This window comes from Microcebus murinus, chromosome 12, assembly GCF_040939455.1.
Source record: "Microcebus murinus isolate Inina chromosome 12, M.murinus_Inina_mat1.0, whole genome shotgun sequence".
NCBI classification, from domain to species: Eukaryota; Metazoa; Chordata; class Mammalia; order Primates; family Cheirogaleidae; genus Microcebus; species Microcebus murinus.
In genome coordinates this window covers 12,014,891-12,040,983 of record NC_134115.1, presented here as the reverse complement: position 1 = coordinate 12,040,983, position 26,093 = coordinate 12,014,891, and the positions used below count along the sequence as shown (strand labels likewise).

Below are 26,093 nucleotides of genomic sequence, written 5' to 3'. Positions count from 1 at the left end.
GCTTACAAAGATCTGAATTTTGAAAACAGAAGTTATGGTATTCTCAATTATACAAGATAACAAAAGTTGAATGAAAGGGAACAAATATTTATATTCTACTTATCAGCCTGAACAAGGGCTTACAGGTAATAAAAATAGTCCAGAGTGACAAGACTCCTTCCTTATAGAGATCCAAAATGTTCTGGATACCTCTTGCACTTTTCTTGCACCTGATATAGGTCTGATTCAATTCTGTTTTTGACTCTATTAAAGTTTTTTACATTTAACTGTAAACCCTTTGAGGACTGTATTCCATTAATATTCATCTCTGTACACTCTATTCCTTATTTAGGGTTTTGTATGTTGTGGATACGAAATGCAACTAGTAAATAAATTGTTTACATAAATATAGAATTTGATAAGGAATGTGTTATATGCAGTATCACTGATAGCATTACATTTCTGGCCTTCCATTTCCAAATCGCCCTGATTCACAGGTGTCAGCAGAACTGCCATGATGGGTTATAGCCTTACTTGCAAAACATGGATAAATTTATTTTAAAAATCATATTCAAAAAAAGATACTAACACTACTTACAATTCACATTAATCAAACCCCTATCTGTGCTTACAAATCAGGTAAAAGCATTAAAATGGATTCAGTTAATTCAATTACCCAATTTCCCACCATCACTGCCAGCCTGTATGTGTAGAGGGTTGCTTTATCAAAACAAGGACCAGGCATGGAAACTCTAGTCCAGGGTAGCCTCAGGTAAAAGGCATCATATATTCATGTCTTTAGTTTGTGCTACGCTGGTTTGAATTTATTTATCACAGGCTGCTTTGTAAGTGATCTTTGATATGCTGTATGTTTTATTTCCCCACAACCAGAAATGACATCTCTTTTGTTTCTTTGATATTTTCCAGCAGCCTCTTATACAGGACCTTGCATACAACGAATTCAAGAAAACGTCCTGGCTGATTAGGCTGAGTTGGGTTTTTAGCAATCCTCATGATCTGAAAAACAGAATGCTTTAATGTTTTTCTGTGTATTGCTCTATGCACATATAAACAGAGATCATGTAAACCCAGAGTTTTGAGTGGGAAACTAACATGATGGGTAAGAGTAAGAAGAATAAAATGGAGAAGGAGTTTTCTAGATGAGATACTCAAAAAGCACCACTGCTTTTCATCCAGTAGTCCTCCATGAGTGGGTGCAAACAGTCTGCTTACCACATGGAATGCAGACAAGTTTATTTATTGCCAGGACATAGAAGACTCCACTGAGTATCCATTGCCTACTTCTCACAGACATAAAGTCAACACAAGTCCGTATGTCCATAAAATGAAGCACTCTAAATCTCAAAGTTCCTAACAAGGGACTTTAAAAAATAAAAAGATAGTAAATAATAAATTTAAAGCACTTTATGTCAATAATTTCTTTGGTTTCAAACCTACTCTGTGAGCAGGCAAAAAAGAGTTATCCTCATTGTACAGATGAAGAAAATAAAGCTCAAAAGCCAAGTGATAACTGGGAAAAATGACCCACAAGGCAAAAAATTAAGAATAAAATCATTGAAAAAATCTGAGTGTCCAGGAAAAAAGGCCACGTCACCCAAGGGAAAGAAATGAGATAGCATTAGACTTTATGCAGGAAGACAATGGAATAACATATTTGAGATACTTAAATAAAAAAAATATGAGCTAAGGATTTTAAATCTAGCTGAACTGACCTTCACATATAAAGAGCACAAACTTAAAACATACTAAAACTCAGGGAATACAGTTGCCTCAAGCTCTTCCTGAGAAATCTACTAGAGAACTAGCTTCAAAAATGGCTGGAGACTTCAATTTATGAGCAGATGATGAATATTAAATATAACTCGCAGAATTAAAACAAAGTGATTTTATAAAGGGCACAGTATAATAGGTAATGTCTACATGCTCTGACATCATACATAGAGTCCAATTACCAAAAAGGGGAGAATAGCAAGATTACACAAAAAATACAATCAACTGTCTTATAGAAATCTATCTGGAAGTTAAAAAAAGATATTTCAAATCATATGATGGAAGACAGAGCGGGGACAAGAAAGAAACGGTAAATATCTCATTTCTCTATTTCTAACGGCAGGAAGTCAACATACAAGAGACCCCCAAAAGTGTTATGTAAAGGTAACCATTACAGCAAAAATAAAAGCCTTCCTAAAGGACAAAAGAAAAACATGCATCACAAAACTATTTGCAAAAATTAAGGCCAAATGTACTGATTTTATCAATTAATATATGGACTTAACTGCCCTATTAAATAAAATGATTTTCAAAGAAATGCAAAAGTCACATGACAAACTCAGGGAGCACATGATGAGGTGGCAGAGTTGGGGCCAGTGTCAGGTTTTCCTGGCTCCGAGCTGTCTTTATAGAAGAGATGAAAGAGATTGCCCACAATAAAATCAGAGAAACACCATCAAATATTCTTTAATGAAAACGGCTATTATTAAAAAATAAAATAAATAAATAAAAATTTGAACAGTAAAAAATTTTTAAAATATAATAGCCAGGTATGAATTTATAAAATAAATGCCTTTTGTGGGATTCATTCATCCAATTCACTACTGAAGCTGCATGTGGCCAGCTCCTTTTCCTAGTATTGGGGATTAGAGGCTTGAGTATCACTCTTCCTGTGGGCACAGTCCCAGAAATATAAACGAGATATATGCTGGCTGCACTTAAAGATACATGCTAGTGTCAGCTTCTACAATAAAAGATTAACAATGGAAAACAATGGCAGGTCCTAGCTCAGTAGGTGCTACTAAAAAAAAAATATCTTAGTGCCATATGAGACCCAGGCACAAAACAACAGCTCATTAAAATGCCTAAGATAAGAATGACTGCCAAGTAAAGCATTTTGTCACAGGAATGAAACTAATGCTTCCTATAAAAGTAACTAAAAAGCCACAAAATTTTTCTCTGCCTGCCTCCCTTTTCCAGCCAAAGTCTTACATTTTATACAAAATGGCTTTCATCTTTCATGGCATAGAAGTGTTGATGGCTGCCGGCATCAAATTTGAAAAATCAACAGTAGTGTAATTATCTGCACACTTTCAATTGTTTTCAAAATCCATACTGGCTAGGATTTTCCTAATTTAGAAATATGTGCTTTTTATGCTGGTGGTCTAAGACTATCAATAACTTGCACTAAAAAGAATTTTTAAATCTTGCCTAAATCATTCTTTTCTACAGCAATCTGACTTGTTTATTCCTCATCAAAGTGTTTGATGCAGTCTACAAATTCTAAAGTCACATTGCTGGTTGTGACACTACTGTAACGGTACATTTACACACGCTGCTACAAGTCAAGCTCTCAGAACCGTGTTTGACACATGACAAGTGTTAGCTATTCTTATATTTATAGTTCCATTCAAAGATTCTTTTTAAATATGTGAGTAAGTGTGTGAAGGTAAGTGGGTGACTATCCTTCAACTTTCCCTGTTATGCCACTTAAAAATGGGGAGGAATTTTAGTACACTTAGAATTCTCAAAACATTTTTTTTAAAACTACAGATTCTTAGAAAAAATAAATCTACAGAACAGTTGAAAATTTACTGGTATAAAATTATACAGATCAGACTTCCTTCTTAAAGACACCAAAAACACATTTTATCAGGAATTCTTCCTTGGTCCAGCTTTAAAAAAAAAAAAAGAAAAGAAAGAAATAGCAAAAAAAAAAAAAGCCAAGATCTTATGAAACCTGCTCTAACTTGAGACCTGGATACAGAGAATTTAATAAATTATGTATTTGTTAGGGATTTACAAGGGAAAAAGAGAAACCGACAAGACCAAGAATCTCAAACAAGTTCCAAATATTTCAGCAATAAAATAACAAATTGCATATTAGCAGCACTGTAATTACTCCTTTTGTTTGGTTTCTTTGTAATTACTTTTAATAAATTATTCTGCCTCCCCCCATCACTCAAGTAAGTTGTCATCCAAAGGCACAATCAGTACAACACAGTACACAAAGCCACTCACAGATAGGGAGGGAGGGAGGGAGGGAGGGAAGAAGGAAGGGAGGGAAGGAGGGCGGGCTGGTGCCTCAAGAGCTGTGACTCATTAGAATCCATAAAGCTTTTCTATGGAAATCAAGTATCAATGAAGCTATTGTAAGAGAATGCAGCTATATAAATGTAGACTAGTTATGAATTCTCACAGGGCAACAGCACTCTCAAAAAGAGGCAAGGGCACCAATGCCTGGGAAACCACTCAACTCCAATGCTGCCTCAGTTGCATAAGAGTGTCTGCCTAAGCCTACCATTTTGCTGAAGGCAGGGTAGCGCCTACAAACTGAGGGCACCCCTGGTTCAGCACTCCCGAGATTCACCCTGTGCCATTTTGCTAAGCTGTGTGATGACAGCTCTGGAGTCAAGCCTAACACAATCACCATCTGCTGTTACGGGTCTAAGAAAGAGCCAAATAATTTTTATTAGTCTTAATATTGGTTTCCAGAAATCATAAACAGAATATAAAATAGACCTTTGTCACAAAAAACAAACAGCAGTAAAGCACTTTGTTACACAATTTAAAATTTGTACCTACCTTTATCATTTTGAGTATTTCAATATTAGAACTAAAACTATTCTCTTACAATATATAAAATTTTAAAAAGAACAATAAATGTTGTAAAATGCACAAACCAACCTGGATTTCACATATACAATTTTTAAAGTCTGAGAATTATTGAAACTAAAATTATCACTGATTGTGGTTCAGAGTCAAGTGTGTAGAAGGAAACAAAAGAAATCAGAATAGAGTGAAAATGCGCCAGAATTTAGGAAGGAAATTATTACAAAGAATATAGTTTTTGGTTTCTTTTCTCTTAAAGACTCAGAAAACAGAATTTATCATTTGGCCCCAATTAAAATGGCCATTAAAATACTATGAAGTCCACACTCTTCACAGCCATCCTTCCAGATTTTCATGTTTCACTCTGGATATTTAAAAAAAAAGTTCACCAAATTTTAAACGATTTGAGTAATGAGTAGCTTAAGAGTATTGTTTTTCAGGTTCTGGCAGAAACGAATAATTAAGGTAACCTTAAAGGGTGCTGTTGCTGGAAACCGTTTGCACCTAGTGTTCATTATGACTAATCCTAACAGAGGCCAGACGATCTCACGCTGGCCAAGACCACTGGCTTGGAAACACACTAAGGCACATAAAGGATCGCTTGTTAATAATAGCCAACCTTAGAGGCCAGGCGCTGTGGCTCATGCCTGTAATCCTAGCACTGGAGGGTCAAGGCAAGAGGATCAGTTGAGCTCAGGAGTTCAAGACCAGCCTGAACAAAAGCAAGACCCCATCTCTACTAAAGACAGAAAAACTAGCCAGGGGTGGTGGTGGATCCCTGTAGTTCCAGCTACTCAGGAGGCTGAGGCAAGAAGGTCATTTGAGCCCAGGAGTTTGAGGTTAGATATGCATAAATCAGGAAGAGTGCTTCTTTTGAACCTGAAAATTGGTATTTTCTTTCTCTAAAGGAATCATATCCTATTCATATATTTTCCTTAAATATACCATCTTACAAAATAATATTTGATTATATATCCTAATCCTTAGAATACTGATAAAATTATTAAAACTTTATATTTTATAAGTCTATATTTATAAAAAACATTATCCCTTAATCTGATTGTGATGCATAATTTGTATTTATCTTTAAATCAGTTAAAAGCAAAAACAGAAAAAAAGTGTGTTCTACCAAAATCGATAGTCATTTAGTCAAATGTATTACTTTTAAAAATACACATACTATTCACTTTTGCAATTGCAATTTTTTAACCTGCCCTTTGTAGAGCTGGCTAATCCATTCATCCTTAGTGTTCTCTGTGCAGTTAGTTCATATTCTCCTTGCTTTTCTGTTGCAAAAATTATTCAAACTAAATAAAAGGAACTTAAAATAAAAAAAAAAATATAGAGTATTAGAATGGAAGGAGAACCAGAAGCAGAAGAGAGGGGAGTTTTGTCCTTTTAAATGAAGAAAACAAAAAACAAAAGAGTTCAGTTACAACCATGGGGGAAAAGGGCTAAAATATGAAGCCAAAATAAAATGGAAATCAATGTCAGAGAAGATATGAGAAGATGCCTAAGAGAGAATGATGCATCTTCAGAGAGGCAAGAAATTAAAACCTGTTAAGACAGCATAGAAAGACAGTACAACTATCTGGTAGGTGGGAATGATGGTAGGAGAGGCCAGGGAAGGCCAGGAGAGGGTTTTAAATCACTTTATCTGGGTGGTACATCTTAGTCACCCAATTTATTTTATTTCATTATTCGTTATTTTAACCCACAGTTGAGCACAGGGTGAGTTTGTTTTGCTTCCCCTTGTGAGATCACTGAAAAACACAACTAGTATTTCAAGTTACATCAGGCTGTGCCTACCACTCAGCACCTTCAAGATTTTCCTTATGGGAGAAAACAAACACCTCCTGTAAGATGTTCCTTACTCACAGTTCCTTGCCCAACTCGAGTTGTCAAAAGTCTGACTTTGCCTTGTAGCTCTTGTTTTCCTTTCTCAGGCAGGTCAGAAGGCTCTGCTTTCCACAAGGCAGTAAAAGTTGCACCCTTCTATCAGAGGAAAAGTGTTATGACCCTAGCATAGTTACTACAGACTACTTAACCAAATTCACTCATGTCAGCTGAATCCTGAGAGGCCTGAAGCTGCAGACAGACACTTGGGGGATGGAGGAGAGGGCAGCGGACAGGGGATGAAAGGGAGCAAGGAAAACAAAGTAGGCAAATAGAGGCAACAGCTAGATTTAAAATGTGCACCTACCAGAATGACTAAAACTCATTTACTTATTTTATAGTAATATAAAATGAATAATATCAGAAAACATCATAGTTTTATTTTAATGTAGGAGAAACAAGTGGATGCAGAAAAAGGAGAAACTGAATAATTTGCTTCTACTGTGTTGTGGCAGACATTTTTAAAAAGTAACTGAGGATACTCAACAGTAAGTGAACTACATAGGTTCCCACCAATAACAGGTTCAAATCCTAGCAAAAGGTTAACACATGATCTCAGAATGAATGCGTATCATCAAAGAACTCAATCTGTATTTCAGAATAGGGGGACAAAACGCTTCTCGGCCTTTTGGCTAAGATTAAGTGCAGAATAGGGGGACACACCTCACCTACCAGCTGCAGGATGCATCAGTACCTTTCAGAAGTTCCTACGATGCCCTTGGTCGCTCATGGCATTCCCTCCCACCTGGTCCTTGGAAATAGTGCATGCTTTGCCTCGGATATCTTCAAACCTTCTCCTGGGTGTGGCAGAGGCAAAACAGTGGGCAAAGGGCTCGGGAGTGCTGTGCAGAGCCGGGAAAAACGACTGGAAACACGGAGAATTGATATTCTCTGATATGACTCTGAAATTTCCCACCTTCTTGCTCTTCCCACCTCTACCCTCAAAACTAGACAGCTTTGAGAGCTTCATTCTTTGAAAGGAAGTTCGGAATGTTAGTCCCAACCTACTCTATTTTCATGTTCTCTTTAAAACTCCTGCCCGTATTTTCCAAGAAGAAAAGGCAAAGAAGTATCCTCCCCCTAAGTTCTAATATAGTAGCCTCTGTCAAGGGGAAATGGTTGAGCAAGGAACTTCATTCTCCTCGAAGGTAAAATCCTCATTTTCCCTTCCCACACCCCTTCTCAGAAGATGCAGGGGTCAGATCATGGGTGTCACAAATGTGGTTACTTCTAGTTCAGATTTTGGTAGTGACAATCTCTAGTAACCCACAATAATAATGGCTTCCCCTTCTTTTCTACATGATACACTGCGCATTCAGGTAATCTTATTTTTGGTTTAAAAAGTAATAGCTACAATACTTAAAAAAAAATACTAAGCAAGCCATAATTCTTTTCCTTCTTTGGATATTTTTATGATCTTACTCATCATTTCATAAACATTTTAAAACCACCTAAACCAAGAAGTTAAACAAACACAAGCTTCCATAACATGCTGAGGTATGGTCAGAAAACTCAAGTCTGCTCAAAATGACAACTTTTTCCATTACTGTTTAACTTATATGGCACATATGACTATTTAAAAAGTAAAGGGCTGAGGTACCACTTTTTTCACACACTGAATGTCTAGCTACAAACAACCATACTCATAAGCCAGTTCTTTTTCCAACTCTCTTAGAAGCTGCCCTCTGGTATCCTTAAATGCACTCTGAAACTTTGGTATCACCTTCATTATGATGTGCTTTGTGCACATTCTTCGACACTGCAATGCCCATACTAAGGCAACACATCACAGAAGTTGGCAGCAATGCTATCAGCAAGAATTTGGCTTCAGAATCAAGAGTGATTCATCACACATTCTAGCAGCAGAAAAACAACCCCACCGCTATTTTAATCCCTTGGTGCTATCAAGAATCAAAAAACAGAGCACCAAAATTAAGCAAAAGCAATAAAAATCATGCTTGCTGTAATATTTGTAAAAACACTATTCGCTTTTAAGAGTTTTCAATAGAAGTCACTTAGAAAACAGCAGACTACTTACCATATTTCATAATATTTATTACAATGACAAACCAAGTTTTTAACTTAATACAATTCCAGGACAAAATAGGCAGTCCAAACTTCTGCTAAGTAACATACTGAAATTCTAAACTTAGGAAAACAAATTTCTCATTTGCTTTACTGTAAATAAAATCCCTCCTAGTGTTTTAAAAGTAATCCACTAATTTCATCTCTCTCCACTTTTGAGATAAATCCAATTTAAAGTCTAGGTGAGTGAGTGTGCTACTGTGTCTACCACAACCAAACATACAAACCTAATACTGTAGGAGATTTACTCAGAACACTTTTCATTTTTCAGAGGTACCTTAACACTGCAATAATAAACACTACTGGTCTAAAATAGTAATGGCACCCATGTAAGTCCTCTTTTAATGAGCATGAAACAAATCTTCCCGGGTCATTCTTACTTAGAAGAATATAGTATGTTGATGACCATAAGGCTTATCAACCAATATTTCTATAAAACTATCCGCATAAACTTAATCTATGGCTTATTATAATAAAAACTTGTTTTTAAAACTGCTACTCTATTGTTGTGACCAAGTCCTCAGGGGCAGAAGAGATTCAGCAAGACCTTCACCCAGTATTCCCTTTCGGGAACCCTACCTTTTCAAACACCTCTTTCTTCTCCCTTCGTTTCCGCTTTCGGGGTCTCTGGTTCATTCGAACCCATTTCGTGACCTGAAGTTCAAAAACCACACAGCATTTTAAACAAGGCGACGGGTCCTGCGGGCCGCCCCCCGGCGTGGCAAACGAGGCACGGCCACGCGACTCTGTCTTCCCTGCTTCACCTGGGGAGCCACAGGCACCTTCCGCGGCTCGCCAGGCCGCCTCGGCGCAGGGGCCCTCGCGGGTCCGCCGCGCGCGTCGCTCGAGGCTGCGGCGCGCCGAGGCCGTCACCTTTCGCCCCGCCACTCTCTCAGGTCACGGGCCGGCGCTGCCGCCCGCGCGTGCCGGAGCCGGAACAAGGGCCGTCTTCGCGCAGCTGTCTCGCGTCGGCGCCGCGGGTGCCGGGGCTCGGTGGGGGCGGTGGCGCGGGCCCGGCGCGCGGGGGAGGACGGGGCCGGGGACCGCGCCGGTACTCACCTCGGCGCTCACTTGCCGCGCGAGTCCGCCCTCCGCGCCGGCCTGACGCTCGCTCTGCAGCGGCTGCGGGGAAGGGGACACAGTCAAGTTTACCGCGGGAGCAGCCCGGCCTCCCTCCCCGCCACCACCAACTCGGCGCGCCGACCTGTACCTCGCCCGCGGCAGGCGAGAATAGAGGAGTGCGCGCCCCGCGCCCGCCCTGCCCTGCCCGCACGGCCGGAGCAGCGGGCGCTCGGGCCCGCAACACCTCAAGCGCGGCGCGGGCGGCGGGCGGCGCGGGGCGCGGGCGGCGGCGCGGGCGGCGCGCGGGCGCTGGGGCGGGGGCGGGGCCTGCCTTAAAGGTATAGGCGGCCGCGCCGCCCTCCCCGCAGGTCGCCCCTGCCCCCGCCCCCGCCCGCGCGCCAGCTATTTTATTGTTCTCTTTGCAAACATCGTTCTCTCTCTCCCGGGGTCCTGCCTGCGTCCGCGCTCCCGCGCCCTCCCACGCGCCGACAGACCCCGGGCGCGCGCTCCTTACCTTCCCACCGCCACACCTCCCCGGGCCTCGGGGGACCAGGGAGGGGGTTTCTGGCTGCTGGAGGAGCCCAAGTGCGGCCCGCCCGCAGGCGAAAGGGGCTTGCGGAGAAATGCCCCCACCCCGCCTGAATTCGCTCCTTGGGTCAGAAACCTGTGTCCCCACGGCTTTTGCGGGGAGAAAGTAACTTTCCTAATGGAGTTTTCTCCAGGAATGGATTAGACGCCATTAAGTAGACGTTTTGCAGTGGCCCCTCAGGACTCCGGGCGGTGACAGGTGACCTCCGCGGGGACAGGCCAGGAGCGCACAGAACCGAGCCCGGCGCGCCGGCGAGGCGTCGCGGGAGCCGCCGCGCTCCAGCTGAGCGCCGCCGACGCCGCACTCGCGCGGCTGGTGTAGACGCGCAGTCCTCAAGTTGTGGGCCCCCAAAGCGACTGGGGAGGATTTTTAAAAGGGTCCGTTTCCATAATTAGGGCGGAAAGCTTCCACTTAGTTTATAAAAGGGTGCGGTACCCCAGGTTTTCCGTCAACCCCCAAAAGGGTTCCTTCCCATCCGCATCAGCGCCTGACTGAGCCAGACTGCTGGCGAGGCCGGGAGGAGAGTCGGGTGGACTTGTGCTTGATGATCTTGACCATCCCTTTAGCTTTATCGCATTTCTTTAAAGAAAATCTGTCTTGCCCTCTCTTTATTGCTACTCCATCCTCCTTTCAAGATCAAAAGGTTTAGATCAAAGCCAAGATCAAACTCACTACTTTAAATAGAAGCAACTTTACTATAGAGTATTTTACACAGAAGAGCTTCTTAATGGAGACATCAGAGTGGCAAACTTTATTTTATCCTTTCATTCCATATTCATAACTCGACTACTTACATTGGTGATGCACGTCTATTTCCTAAAATAAACAACAGGTCTACTTAAACGGGGGATTCTTTCTTAGTGTTTGAGTTTCCAGGAATACAAAAAAGCCTAACTCTAGATAGTAATATAAATAGATATAGTAACCATTTTCTATCATTATTTGCCAAGTGCTATGAAATGCATACTTATTTGGTAAACATTTTCAACACATTAACAAATCTTATTTATAATGTACAACCCTCATATACAATTTTTCTACTGTAAAGGAAATGCATAAAAATAATTAATGCTTTAGAAATCTTGAGTGCACATACACATGGGCAGGTAAATAAATTACAAACGATGAAGCAGATTATGCCCAACTGCTTAATTTTAAGTGGAAAGAGAACTTTGAACTAGTCAAGCTTCCATGTTACTAATAACAGCTCCAGAATCAATAGAAATCTATCCTGGCAAGCACTCCTTTTACTCCCCACTAGGATTTTTTTTCTTTGGGAGCTCATTGTCCCTAGGAACTGTGAAATGAACTGTTCAATATTGATGTACTAAAGCAGTGTTCTGCTGAAATGGATCTTTCTTAAGGGTACTCTTTGTTGACTTGTCAACAAGTTTTCAACATATAGTCTTAAACGAAACAAAATCAAAAATAAATTCCAACAATCCAGTAATAGGAATAAGGATAACCATTGCAAATTAAATCTTATATACTTCTATGAAAATACGTTGTTACAGCTGCATAGTTAGTACTTGAAGGCTTTTTCCCCCTTAAAATTTTCATCTGATTGTAGTCTCAAACACACACGTGTGTGCATACACACAATTGTTCTTAATTCCATAAATCTTATCAAGCCACTGGAAAGATCTTCAGAACTGAGACCTGGAAACCTTATCTTGCTGCCGTTGACACAGTCCCTTTCTTCCTAGAAGAACGATAAGCTGAACAAAGGAAATAGCCTACCATCATTCTGTTCTTCCAGTACTTTGTTGGGTAGAAAGCAAAAGCTGTAGTCCATTCTGTTATAATTGCCTCCTAATTTGTCTCCTGGTTTGTCCTCTTGCCCTATCTCCTCCAATCCCCACTCCACACAAACCGTCCTCCACAGAAAATCTAGAATGACATTTTTTCATAGGCAATGCAAATATCACTTTGCTTCACTCAGAATGCTCTTCCTTCACTTCTTTGCCTGGCTACGTCCTACTTATCTTCTACTTCTGAGCTTAAATAAAACTTTTTCACAAAGGTCTTTCCTCACTCCTCAGTCTAAATTATGTCACCCCACTATTCTTCCTAATAGCATTCTGTTTGTTTCTGTTGTAGAATGATTATCTTTTACAGCTATTTAAATTTTTTTATTTTAAATTTAGAGACTTCACTTTTTAGAGCAGTTTTAAGCTTACAGAAAAACTGAGCAGAAAGCACAGAGTTCCCACATTGACCCCACACACACACACACACTCCTACTCGCATCGGTTTCCCCTATTGTTAACATCTTGCATTAGTATGGTACATTGGTTACAACTGAGGAACCAATATTGACACATTATTATGAAGTAAAGCCTAGTTTACATTAGGACTCATTCTCTGTGTTGTACAGTTATTATAGCTATTTTTTATTAATTTCTTCAATGTTTATCTTCTCAACTGGACTTTACCCTCCAAGAAGAAAGAGATCCTGTCTCTTTTGTTCATCATTTTTGTGCAGTCACTGACAACACGGCCTAGCACATAGTAGCTGTTTGATAAATATGGTAAATAAGTAAGTGGAAGGATAAAAAAACAAATGAATGAATAGCACATAAAATTTCAAGGGGAGGAGTCTTAAGATGTCTTCCTAATTTATTCCTGACTGTTTCTCTACTAAAATACCTTCATTTGTAAAGAGCCTAGAAAAGTGCATTTTAAAAAAAGAGAGACAATGGAATATTAGTTCCATTGCCAGGGTAGTTCTAAAATGACTTTTTAAAAAAAATAAAAATAGAAATGAGAAAAGTTCCCAATTCCTTCATATATTAATCACTAAAATTATGTTCCAAAATGGTGCTAGGAGCTGAACTTAATCTAGATTGAAAAATTAACATATTGCATGACACTGGAAAAATATTAATACTTTTTGATTGTGTTCAGCCCAACCTAAATCTCCCTTTTTTTCATGGGCTGGAGGAAGACCACTTTTTTGAAAAATTGGACTTCTGTAGCCAGGGATGGGTATTCTAATAACTTTCTTGGAGAATGTGGCAAAAGCACTTTAAAGCTATCTTTTAAAAACAGATGTTTTCTATTTGAATTATACCTTTTAAAATGCCTCATCTAGTACAGACGCAAGTTTTGAAAGGAATTGTTCTAAGAAACTTTCTTGTCAAAGCAGTTTCTAATAGCTGAAAGAGGCTGAAGAAAATGCCATTGCCTTAAAATCACTTAACCTGGTGATTGCAGATTACTTTTGGAGGGAAAGGCTTTTTCAGTTTTCTTCCTTTTTCTTAGGTGAAGAGGAAATTACTCCTTTCACTGGAAAGAGATAGTGATACCAATTATTAATATGAGTGTCTGTCCTCTTCCTGCTTCTGCTTGTGAGTGAGGTGCAATACAGAGAAATGAGAGGGAGAAGCAAACCTTCCTAGTCAACTAGGACCACTGGGCAAACAAGGGGAGCTCTTTAATGATCCCAAAGGGCTTCAGATGGCAAATTACATTCCTTTGAAAGGGAAAGGCATCCACCATAAGAAGCTAAAAGACCTTTGAATACTAAACAAAGTAGAGAGTTTCACAAGCATCCACTGGTTTCAGAAGTGCACTGTTGCCAATCAACATTCAGGGTGAATTTAAAAGTAGGAGTCTACACAGGTCTAGAAATAAAATCAAGGTTAAATTAAGTTGCAAATATAACAAAAAAGGATTAGAAGCAAAGTCATAAAATGATTATATCTTTAAATTTTGATCTGTTGTTCTTAAATGTAACATTTCTTTATGTTACTTTTTTGGTTGATTTTATAAAAATTATATATAATTTGTATTATTGCCCATTTTGTCTCTATATTAAATGAACACCAAGTTTCGTTCTGAAGAAGATTTTGGCCCTGCCAAATGAACCTCTTAGTGGAAGTCCTTATAAAGCATAATTTTCAAAAAAGGAAATCAATCCCATGCTTGACTTAGCTGATTGCTGAAGCTTATGGCTCTGCAGTGAATCGGCTAATAGAACTTCTTTCTCTCAGTAACCAAAACCCTGATCTCACTGTTGCTCAGAAACTTTTATAGAGCTTGACCAAGGGAACAACATTTAAAATGCTCAGTTCTTCCATTTCTTGACCCCTTCTGAGAATCTGATGAAGGCTAATGGTGCTATTAATATCAGCTCCTTAGAAAAAAAACACACCTACAGCACACACACACACCAATTTTCAAGAGGTTCACAGATTCTCCTGATGCCCAAACTCCGCCTAGCCTCGATACTCTAAAATCCATTCTTGGAATAAGCCAGACCACCACAAAGCTGGCCCTGGACTTCGTCTTACGGGTACTCTGTGAAAGTCCTCTTATCGCATTAAGTTCTGGTAAGAAGCCATCAACCTTTATTGAGGTGCATTATAAGGAACAGCCCCATAAAATCTATCACAATGTTTACTGGAAGGATAGTTTTAGAGGGTTGTTTATTACATTAGATAGTAATTTTCTGTGAGGACCCACAGGACGAATTTCTCCCTGGTATCAACATCAGGAATAGCTGGACTTAGGCAACTGGTTTATTTTTCCTTCATGGACATTGCAATTTATCCCTTTTCTCTCTTCTAGAAAGCTTAGAGCTCTGTGACCCCCATTTTAGCCAGGCATAGGAACTTCAGGGTGTACATACTGTATGCTAATTTAATTCCTGGCCCCATCTTATTTTCCTACCATTATTTTCATGTTGTTTCATTTTTCTTATTTTATTTCAATCATGCTACATTTATCTGCTTTGGAAGCTACCTCAACTCCGTTTTCGACAAGGAGGGGTATAAATAAATATTCTAGGTTTATTCTTTTCTTTCTTTAATTTTCTTTTTTCTTTGGAAAGGAAAAAAGGGAGGGTCTGAAAAAATTTTATGGTTCTCATATTTTTCTACATTAATAACATTTAGAATTATAGAAATTAGGGACCTATGATTGTACTCTACCAAGGAAAAGAACTGTTAAAAAAGAAAACAAAAAATAAACATAATAATTATATAGTTTATATATAGTTTATATTATAGTTTATATAATACTATATAAACATCACACAGGGCTACTATAAAAATGTTAACCAATAAAGTATTTGATCTCTTTTGATATGAAAAGCAGAGGAAAGGGGCTAAGATTGCAGGAAGAAGAATGTAAATTGGACATATGGACAGGTTATTCACTTAACACACTGAATGCCCAATGTAAAACAGAGCACTAGATTTTGCAAACATAAAGATTAGTAAGACACCATCCTTGTCATCTGGAAACTCATGTGACAAGGCAATAATACAACATAGTCTAAGGAGCACATGGATGGCTCGTCTAGGTTTAATTCACATTAACTGTGTGACCTCTTTAAGCCTCCTTTCTCATAGAGATGTGAAGATCAAATGACATATGTAATCTGCTTAGAACAGGAAGCAGTTGTTATTTACTAAGTTCTAGACTATTAGAATTAAGAAGCAATACATTACCAGAAGCTGGAGGGACATGACTTTAAGACAAAATAAAAAAAAGTACTGAAGCATCACATGCAGCAGAGACCCCAGAACCCTAGGTTCACAGAGATGTGAATCTGAGAATGGGACACAGGCATCAGTCATTTTTAAAGCCCCCTCCCCACCTTGCAGATTCCAGTGTGCAGCCAGCATTGAGAACTACTGGTTTAGATCACTTTAATGATGTCCTGTCTCTAATAGGTTACTATGAAAAAATTCCAGAGGTCTGGGAGATATCTAAATTTCAACATCAATGCCACAGGGTGCAGCTACTTACTATGCTTTATTACAATAAGTCCATTTGGGGCCGGGCGCTGTGGCTCACGCCTGTAATCCTAGCTCTTGGGAGGCCAAGGCGGGTGGATTGCTCAAGGTCAGGAGTTCAAAACCAGCCTGAGCAAGAGCGAGACCCCGTCTCTACTATAAATAGAAAGAAATTAATTGGCCAACTGATATATATATAAAAAATTAGCCGGGCATGGTGGCGCATGCCTGTAGTCCCAGCTACTCGGGAGGCTGAGGCAGGAGGATCGCTTGAGCCCAGCAGTTTGAGGTTGCTGTGAGCTAGGCTGACGCCACGGCACTCACTCTAGCCTGGACAACAAAGTGAGACTCTGTCTCAAAAAAAAAAAAAAAAAATAAGTCCATTTGGGCAGATGGCAGACAGAGGGCTAGATGCAGTGCAGGACAGGCTGTCGGGCTGACCCGGATAGCATTTCCTGCAGCTTACACTTACTGATAAACTTGAGGGTAAGACAAGTAAAGCACGCACACACAAAAAAACTAAAAAGAAGTGGAAAATTTCAACATTTTACCCAGAAAGGAGGCAAGAATGGATGGGTATTTGGCTTTTGAAAGTTTTTTCTAGAGCTAATATAATTCTAGATCCTGAGTGAAAAGAGCATAGGTCCTTGTCTTCAAGGAACCTGGCTTTAGCGCTGACCTGCCGTGCTGTAAACATGAACACGGTATCTCCAACTCATCACCTGCAGATGATATTCTCATTATGCTGATGGCTGCCACCCATTCCCTTGAAATAAACATTTTCATTTGGAAGATTGTTGGCTAGAAGTAGGGGACAGCGTGTACTGGTGGAAAAGACCCTTTGCTGTGTATAAGAGGTACTGTTCCATTCAGGAAGTAACCCATGCTGACTTCCTTGAGTCTTGGGCACTGTGTTTTTAGCCAAATGGGCTCCACTCCCTTATTTAGAAAACACACACACACACATACACACACATTGATGCTATAGGGAAATTATTCTGGCAAAGTGCCTTACCAAAAGGCATTAGTTACTAATTAATTGAAAACACAAACATATCTTATCTTGATATTTCACTAGCTTGAAAAGCAAACACCCAAGTCCAGGTATCTTCCCAGTATTTCCTAAGCTGGAGTGGGTGCGGTACCCACGAGTGTGTGCCTACAGACACGTTAATGCTCCACAGTGCTTTTGAAGGAGGGGATCCGTGGGGAGTGTGTGTCCCTGGGATGTCTATTTTTAAAAACCTTGGCACTCAGACCAGGCTGCCTGTTATCTGGCCTCCAAAAGGAACGAAATGAAGTCACAATTTTCAAACCAGAGGAATGGGCCTGAATCATCCTCCATCTATTAAGAGGTAAAATCTCTCTCTCTCTCTCTCTCTCTCTCTCTCTCTCTCTCTCTCTCTCTCTCTCTCTCTCTCTCTCACACACACACACACACACACACACACACAGAGTAAGGAAAGTAAAATCCACCACATTTGGGGGGTGGAATGGCTGTCCCAAATATAAATAATATATGGGAGAAAATTCTTTTCCAGAATGTTTGTTCACCAAACATTTAGCTCCATACAAGGAGGTATTCCAGGAAAACAATGGGAAGGGCCAGAATTAATTGGCTGCTAATCTCTTTACTTTTCATAGGATGTTTTCTCCAGCAGTGGATTAAATCAATGCTTAATGCTACACAGGCCCAGCTGTATCCATATTAGGAAAGCCCTAGCTCACGTCTCTCTCTCTCTGAAAAAAGGACCTGTCCTCCCTCCTCCGCCTGCTTCCACCCCCTGCATGTGTAGGTGGGAGAGTGGGAGCTGGGGAATGTGAACTTGATCCAGCATTGATCAGCCAAGCAGCAAACTCTCATTGTTCTTTAGATACCAAACATAACTTCTTTCTACTAGGGATAAACCCAGCCATTCTGTACATAACACAGCTTTTGTGCTCACCAGTATGATAGTTGGGAAAGAACCACAAAGAACATGAGGGCTTTATTAGACTTACCATAAACACCTCTTAATATGCTGGATTTAAGAATTTACCCAGTTCATTTAAGTTCATATTAATGTTAGGTGTGTTAGAATCTATTGAATCTAACTATATTCTGGTCATTTCTGATTGCTTTTATGAGTACAGATTTCAATTTACTGTGCAAATTTTATGGTCTGTTTTATCTTTGCCTTCTAAGTGAGCATTTCTTATTTTCACTGCCTTGCTCTCTGAGGTTCAAGGACATTGGAAATCATGCCAACGTATAATCGAATATGCTGTTGCTGTTTTTAAGTGCCATTCTATGATGTGGCTTAACTGTCTCAGTACAAAACCATGGTGTAATGGGAAATACAGTTGAGAACTTAGACCTAGGTACCCTCTGTCCTTGCCACTGAGAAACTATGTGGCCTTGGGCATGCATGTCATACAAGGCGAGCCTATGAAATGGAGACAATGCTGTGGTGAGGATGACATGAGATGGCGCATACAGCAAGAGGCATGAAGTAGACCAGTAAATACTAATTTCCTTCCTTTTTCCCCTCAGAAACAAAAGCCTGTCTAGTATTTTGAACCTAAGTTCACTTTCAAAGGTATCAAAATAACCAAGTTTTGACATCGAAATAAAAAGACGGTGACCTGGCAACCACATAGACTTGGTGCCCTTGGTTGGAGCCTGCAAAAATATGGCACATCTGAACCACTGCAAAGATGTACCTGTCCCTTGTAATGGCAACTGGTGGACGTGAGAAAGCAAGTTCTCCTTCTTGTATTGTATTCCTAATAATAGCTACATGCATTTAAAATCAGTGCAATAATTAAGAATGTGGGCTTAGACAGATTTGGTTTTCAGTTTCCTCATCTATAAAATGGGTATAACAATAATGTCTAACTTAAAGATTGTGATTGGGAGAAGTAAACAGCTATTAAGTGTAATGCACTTAGTATAGAGCCTCTTTATTCATCCTGGGTGTTCTAAATGTAAAATAGGATACTCCAGTGTACTGGGGGAAGGAGGGGAGGGAAGGATTAAGTTTAAAAATACAATTCTGTAGAGAATTAAACAATCTATATATTCTTTGATTTACCCATTTGCAGCTTAATTGACTAGAAGCATTTATGCAAAACCCAGGCAGATGTCTCTCAATTACAAAATCAATGACAGTGACTCAGAAATACAATTTGAGGAGGAACAACCAGAGAGAATGCTGGAGCAGATGACTGTAATAAATACAATCAGGAAGAGTCTTAAAGGGAAGTGTATCTTTGTTTGGCCACGTGGAATATGAAAAGTGACAGCATGCACAACTGAGGAAAAAGAGAGAGAAGAAAAAGAGGAAATGAGATGGAGCACTTGGAAAAAAGGCAAGAGAAGCTGCCTGAGATGGGAGGTGACTTCTCCATGGAGGGAAATAGACCCCAGGGATAAAGGAGTTATCTCCAGCCGAATCCCATTATCACTTGCTGCCCTGAGTCTTAGTCCCAAATTCTGATGTATTGACTTTGGCCTCCCTTCTATGCATTTTCATGCCAATAAAGCTGCTGAAATTAAAGAAGAATTGAATTGTGAAGCTTTTTGGCATAAATAATGTCATATTGTAAAGTCAGAGCTAATAACAACCAGGATGCCCTTAACACACTTAAGGAAAACCATCTGATATATGTATCCCTCAATGTGGTTTGAAATTTCCCTCGGCCTACAAAGGAAAATATTTTTAGCATGTAGCACACTTTGTAACAGACATATAAATGCACCAAAATATAATTTTAGGAAAGCATCTGGGTTTGATCACTTCAACCCCAAATAGGTTCTACTTTCTCAACATAAAAAACACTGCAACATTTTGCTATAAAATATGCAGCAATCACTGTAGCGATTTCTCATAAACATTATTACTGGTTATGTTTGTTTTGTTTTTTTAAGCAACAAATACTCTAATGATTTAAATATAAAGCAGCATAAAAAATGAGGTGCTTTTTCTGGAACATTTGGCCCTGGTGTCTTCCTCTCCTTCAAAAGGCAACTCAGAACTTACTGGACTTTTTGCTCATGTTTATTTAGGCAACAGGCATAAACAAATCTTATTTTTATAGCTCAAAATATATCTTAGAAATAACAGTTGTCACTGTCCGAGTTAAAACTGACTTCAGTTGTGACTGATCTGCAGGAACCTCAAGACTAATAAGCCTAGCAAAAAAATTTTTTTTTATCTCCTGGTCAAACAGGTTAATATCTGTGAATAATTGATTTGAACTAGAAGCAAATGCCTATTCTTCAGTGCTCAGCCAGTATAAATGCTCTTGCAGATTGATTATTACTTTTCTCCCAATAATCTCTTAAATAGCAATTTTCCAATGGGAGAGAAAAGAAATGCACAAACAGGATTTCTTGATAGTGTAAGTTTGTAAAACATCACAGGCGATGAAGTATATAAAAACTCTCCCAATACCAATCCACACTAAAGACAACTTCTAAATCTGAGGGCACGGCTTGTACTGCAGAAGGCTCACAGAGTCTCTGGCCTTCACCCAACTGGCTCCCTTCATTTCTAAGAGAAGCAGTGAGGTCTCAGAGAAGGTAAGTGGCTCGCCCAGTGCTACATAGCTTAGTGGTGGCACAGCTGACTCCAAAGCTGCACTTAATGTATTAATTGCCTTCTTCATCCAATACAGGATTAACCATGCTAAACAAAACATCATGATAAAGTTCTCTGTGAAAACATCAATTTGAATATAGCACAATTGACTTTTCCTCCTCCATCCAGCCTTCATTCTTATTCACTAGCCTCAAAATAATGTTGCCTTGCATTTTATGCATCAAATAGTTTGCAACCCACTTACAGCTTGATGGTGGTAGTTCTAACTAGACAGGATCAGAAGCAGAAGATACTGAGGTCACAAAGGCCCAAGCCAGAGGACTGACCTGGAAGGATAGGGCCTTCTGCTGAATGATCTGAGCAGACCTATTATTGAGCACTATGAACAGACAACGCTCAGAGGTGTGTAACTCAGAGGTGTGCCCTTTTTAAACACATCTTTGTGTTTGGGCAGTTTGACAATCATTGTCTGTTGCCCTGACCTGTGACACACTTGTTGACTGGCCACCACCTGGCTTTGCTCCCTGACACTCTCCTGCCCTAGGTCACCATAAGGGACAATCCAGGGCAAAAGACTAGGAATCTAGTTAGAAGTCTGCTTTTGAAAGCAAATAAGAGGATATGAGAAACATCCCTTAAATGCTTTAGAAGGTACATAAAGACACTTTTTGTTTGACCAATTGCTTTTTCCCATTTGTTTGTTTTGGTGGCCTGGTATTCATTATCTAATTTAGTTTCCATCTCAAGGGAGGAATGGCTGTATCTTTCCAAAAGGAAAGACAGACTAGTCTTTACACATACTCACACCAAAATTATACCAGGTCTTTGATACAATAAAGCCCAGTTATTCTTATGTAAAATATTCAGTCCATGTACTGTCATTTAGAAATATCCAACGAAAGAGGGGCATGTATAACAATGACACATATCTAGCAAAAGCCCTGAAAAGTGAGGTCCACATTCTGCATACCCATGAAAGAAGAGGAACAAACAGTTTCAGGAAAAAAAAGCAGTCATTAATTAAGTTAGAAATCATCACCTCTCAGGGCTTTCTGCTGTATTCCTTTATTATGTATTTATAAGACACTGTAAAAACTAAGGCAATGTTGGGACCAATCTAAGATGGATTAAGAACAACACTGTTAAAAAAATGCAAAACTGCCTTAGCCTCATGGCTGAGGACTGGGAGTCCTGGATTGAGCCCTAGCTCTGCCACTAACTAGAGCCACGAGATCGGGCAAATGACCACATCTCTCCTGGGGCTCGGATCCCCAACAATGAGAAGAAGATGAACTGTTCTTGAAGACTCATTCCTATCCTATGATTCCACAGCAGACTGAAAGTCATGCAATACCAAAAAAAACTATTTTTAAGAACAGTTCTTAAAAAGCAGAACCATGAAGCAACAGAGGCCACACCCAAGAAATATTATTCTATGCAGATATTAAATACATACCTATTCGGTGATACCTATTTGGTACCACACAATGGCTTTCACAAGTGAGAAGGGAAAACAAATCTTGTATTCTAAAAGTAGCCACGTGTTCCAAATTGCTTTCCTCATCAGCAGGGTGCTCTGGTGGTAAGAACTGGCACAAGTCACTGTGAGCGTTATGGAGGGCCACATGGCAGCTGCTGACCAAAAGGCCCTGGATGCTGATCTGAATTGCCATGGGGACGTGCAATGATGCTGTGTGATGTCAAATGGCCAAGGAGTCATGCATGTGTGTGCACCCACGTGTACAACTCACTGAACGGTTTCTTCTCAGGGCACTACCCTCCACATGGGACGACCACAGTGCAAATACAAAATAATCTGTGTCTGATGAAGAGTCTACCAGAGAATGTCTTCAGACTAATAAAGGAGATAATAGGGCAGTTCTTCTTAAAAAGCAGAATCAGATGTTTTTCTACTGACATAAGGTTTATATTCTGAAGCTGATATCTTTGTCATGATTCCTTGAGTTTACATTACTTCTTTCTGAAGAGCTCTCTCTATATAATAAAGCACCATTGCAATGAAATCCTATTAAATGGCATTGCTCGTTATGAGAGATGCAATAGTTCTTCCTTAAGTGAATCTCTCTGGGGGCTCATAATACTTAAAAGTCTGAAAAATAGGTAAAGCCCATATGTCCGAATATTGCCCACCAGGTTTTATACCTTGAGAACAATCACACTGGTTCCCTTGCACAATGAACTGGCCAACTGGTGACTGAATCAGTAGCTGAGTCTCCTGCCTCCTAGTGTATTGTTTTCTTATAGACTTAGCTGAACATGGCAGATACAGGAAGTCAACCTCAATGGTTCCTCCCAGGTCTCAAACTCTGGGCAGAGGCCTCCTGTGCACTTGTTGAACACTGGTTGGTTTGCAGATGCTCCCACAGACCGTGAGCCCATGGGCAGGGCCTATGCCCTTTCTGCTTATATGTATGCCCACTGTCTAGCACAATGCTTGGCATATTGCTTGAACAAATAAGCTAAATCACAAAGCCAAATATTTGGGTTACTCAGGAAGAGTATAAAATGGAAGGATTCTAAGGGTTTAGATTGAACTTTGAAAAGAAACTTCTTTTGATAGAATATATCCCAGAATATGACATAACTATAGATTATATCAACCAGTCCCAGCGCTACCTATGCAGATTCTGACTCAGTGGGTGTTGGGTAAGTCTGGGATCTATAGTTTTAAACAGCCTCCTGGATGATTCTGATGACCAGGTCTCCCTGAGGGCCTGTAACCCAAGCCTGCAGAGCTAAACCTCCAGTAAGAACCCAGCCTTATCTCTTTATTAAAACCCACATGTGCACAGGCCACTACCAACTGTCTCCATCAGCTGCACTGAGCTAAACAGTCTTTTCAAAGCCAGTGTCTTCTGCTTCCTTTTCCTTCTAGTTCAAAAGGCAGGGCAGGTTTATCCTTAGTCCATCAAGCAATTATAGATTTATCTCTACATTGTCACACTCTGAATGTGTCTGTGTCTACCAGGGCCAGTTCAGAATTTTTATTTTTTTTGAAGGAAAAAGTTCTCAAATGGTCTTTATCCCAACTGAGAAAGCCATCGTCATATGCCTTCCCCTGAGCTCACTTTTAAAATGTATGTCTAGGCTGAGTGCAGTGGCTCATATCTATAATGCTAGCACTCTGGGAGGCCTAGGTTGGAGGATCGCTTGTGCTCAAGAGTTCAAAACCAGCCTGAACAAGAGTGAGACGCCCATCTCTACTAAAAAATAGAAAAATTAGCCAAGTGTTGTGGTGCATGCCTGTAGTCCCAGCTACTCAGGAAGCTGAGGCAGGAGGATCACTTGAGCCCAGAAGTTTGAGGTTGCAGTGAGCTAAGATGACACCTCTGCACTCTACCCAGGGTGACAGAGTGAGATTCTGTCTCTAAATAAATAAATAAGGGTGGCCACCAATCTGAGATCCTGAAAAACACAGGCCTCAGCCTTCCTGGTCAGCTTCCCACTGTCCCCTGCATCATTAGCAGGATTTGGGCACATCATTTGCATTATATTAATTGGTGCTTATGGCACGTGGCTTCATGTTTCTTCCTTTGAAGGCACCTGTTGATGTAGATGTTCCTCAGCTCACTGCATATGCTCTCTGGACAGACACCATTGGCTATCCAGACATTTAATGCTGTTCTTAAAAAGTGCCCATGTAAATGAATAGCTGCTGAACATGAAAGTTCAGAGTTGAAAACCAAGGAGCAGAAGCCAGTCTAGCTTCCTCTCACTGCACTAGACTACCTCAGCCCTGCACACAGGGGAAAGGTGTGGCCTTTCCCCCAGTGAGCTGTCTTTCCACTGGAGCACGTCATCTAAACTCGCTGCTCAAGTCCTGTCACTCCTTGCATAGGCCCTTCGTGGCTCCTGAGTCTTATGGGAACTGTCCAGCATCACACTCAAGTCCCTGTGGGATCCGGCTGGGTGCTGCTATATGTATCCAACCCCTTTGCAAATCCTGCTCTCCACGCAAAACAAGCATCAACAAATATCTTCCTAACAAGGGAAACAGAAAGGGAAAAGATCACAACTCGAAACCATGAGCAAAACACATTCTTCCAGTGTACTCTGTCACTATTTAAAAAAATGTGTTCATCCTTCTATTATTCAGGAACAGAACAGCCTTCGTCAGGGTGATGCAGGGGCCAGGGCTCGGGAGAGACCTGAGAGTGGGAAGGAAGCCGAATGGGAGGGGTTCTTGCCCCTCTTCCCCCCACACACCACACTTGGCCAGAGAAGCTGCCTCCATTTGGCTGGGAGACTGGGCACCACCTGCTGAGCCTTCAGCATGGTTCTGACCCACTATGTCATCAGCCCCCACCACTGAGACTGACTCTGCTGATGCTGCTCGAACATGCGTGCTGAGCCTTCCACCAGCACACCTTGACTATGCTGCCCCTGTCCCCCAAAGGCCTTCTCCCCAATTTCCACCTGTCTACACCCTACCTGTCCCTCAAGACTGGCTTCAAAAGGTATCTCGAGCCTCTCTGCTTCCAGAGAAGGAAATGACCTCTTCCTTCTAAACTCTAAAAATTAGTTTTTCACCACTTATTGCTTTCTACGTTAAGCCACTTGTTTATGTATTGATTTTTTCCAACTGAATTGTAAAGTATCTTGAGGTCAAAGCTTGTATTTCTGCCATCTTTGAATCACCCACAGTTCCTCATAAAGAGTAGGTGTATGGGCTAGACTCATGGCAAGAAGGGACGGAAGGCACCAGGCTTAGAGGTCTGATTCGGATCCTGAGAGAAGCTGCTGATTGCAAATACCATCCATCTGGTCTGGATGCTTGACAGTTCTGTAGAAGCTAAGCGCTGACAATTACAAAGGAAATCTTTCAGGGAGAGGAAACACTTTTAATTCTTGCTATTCACTTGGAGTCCAGACTACTGTGAATGAGATTCAAATTCTTTCTGGAAATCAGATTTTGAAAAAGAAAGGAAAGAAGGAAAGACAGAGTTTTCATTTGGGGAGCACCAAAGGAAAGTGTTTTCTATTTCCTGGTGGTGCTTTGTGCTGTGAAGAGGTTACTATATTTCGATAGTGTCAAATCAGATGCCCTTGGTAACATGCAACACCCAGCATAGACCTTCAGCAACCTGCTACTATCTGAGAGAATAGACCCTTCCCACATTTATTCCTCTCTCATATGGCCAGACGTGACTTTTAATTATTGTGGACTAGATACCTTTGGGACCAAATAATATACTCAAAATATATTCATTCTTTATAAATAAAATAAACAGGGGAATAAAATATAGTGAGGTTGGCTTGAGTGATATTTATTAGCCATTTTGAAGGGATTCACCAGATATGTGGAACTAGTCAGAGAAGTACTGAGAATAACTTTGGTATAGCTTCATAGTGTCCCACCAAAATTCATACATTGAAGTCCTAATCCCCAGTATCTCAGAATATGACTTTATTGGAGACACGGCCTGTAAAGAGGTGATTAAGGTAAAATGAGATCATATGGCTGAGCCCTCATCCAATACAACTGGTGTCCTTATAAAAAGAGGAAGTGAG

At 40.4% G+C, this 26,093-nt stretch overlaps 2 protein-coding genes across 10 annotated transcripts in view; one reads left to right on the top strand and one right to left on the bottom strand.

Annotated features, from left to right (window-relative positions):
• CTSV (cathepsin V) overlaps nt 1–26,093 on the top strand; it is a 551,781-nt gene that overhangs the window by 11,674 nt on the left and 514,014 nt on the right. The gene's annotated exons all lie outside the window — the stretch shown is intronic.
• The window catches only part of AOPEP (aminopeptidase O (putative)), a 361,112-nt gene that overhangs the window by 76,732 nt on the left and 258,287 nt on the right, over nt 1–26,093 (bottom strand). For 8 of the 9 annotated variants that reach the window (XR_012922069.1, XM_076008542.1, XM_012748180.2 and 5 more), the window contains 2 exons: nt 9,643–9,705; nt 9,163–9,237 (listed from right to left, as the gene is read on the bottom strand). Coding sequence is in view for 8 of the 9 variants with exons in the window: in XM_076008542.1 (XP_075864657.1) it covers nt 9,163–9,237; nt 9,643–9,705 (138 nt within the window). In the remaining variant the exon portion in view is untranslated. The remainder of the gene's footprint in view (nt 1–9,162; nt 9,238–9,642; nt 9,706–26,093) is intronic. The other variant, XM_076008543.1, reaches the window with a different exon arrangement.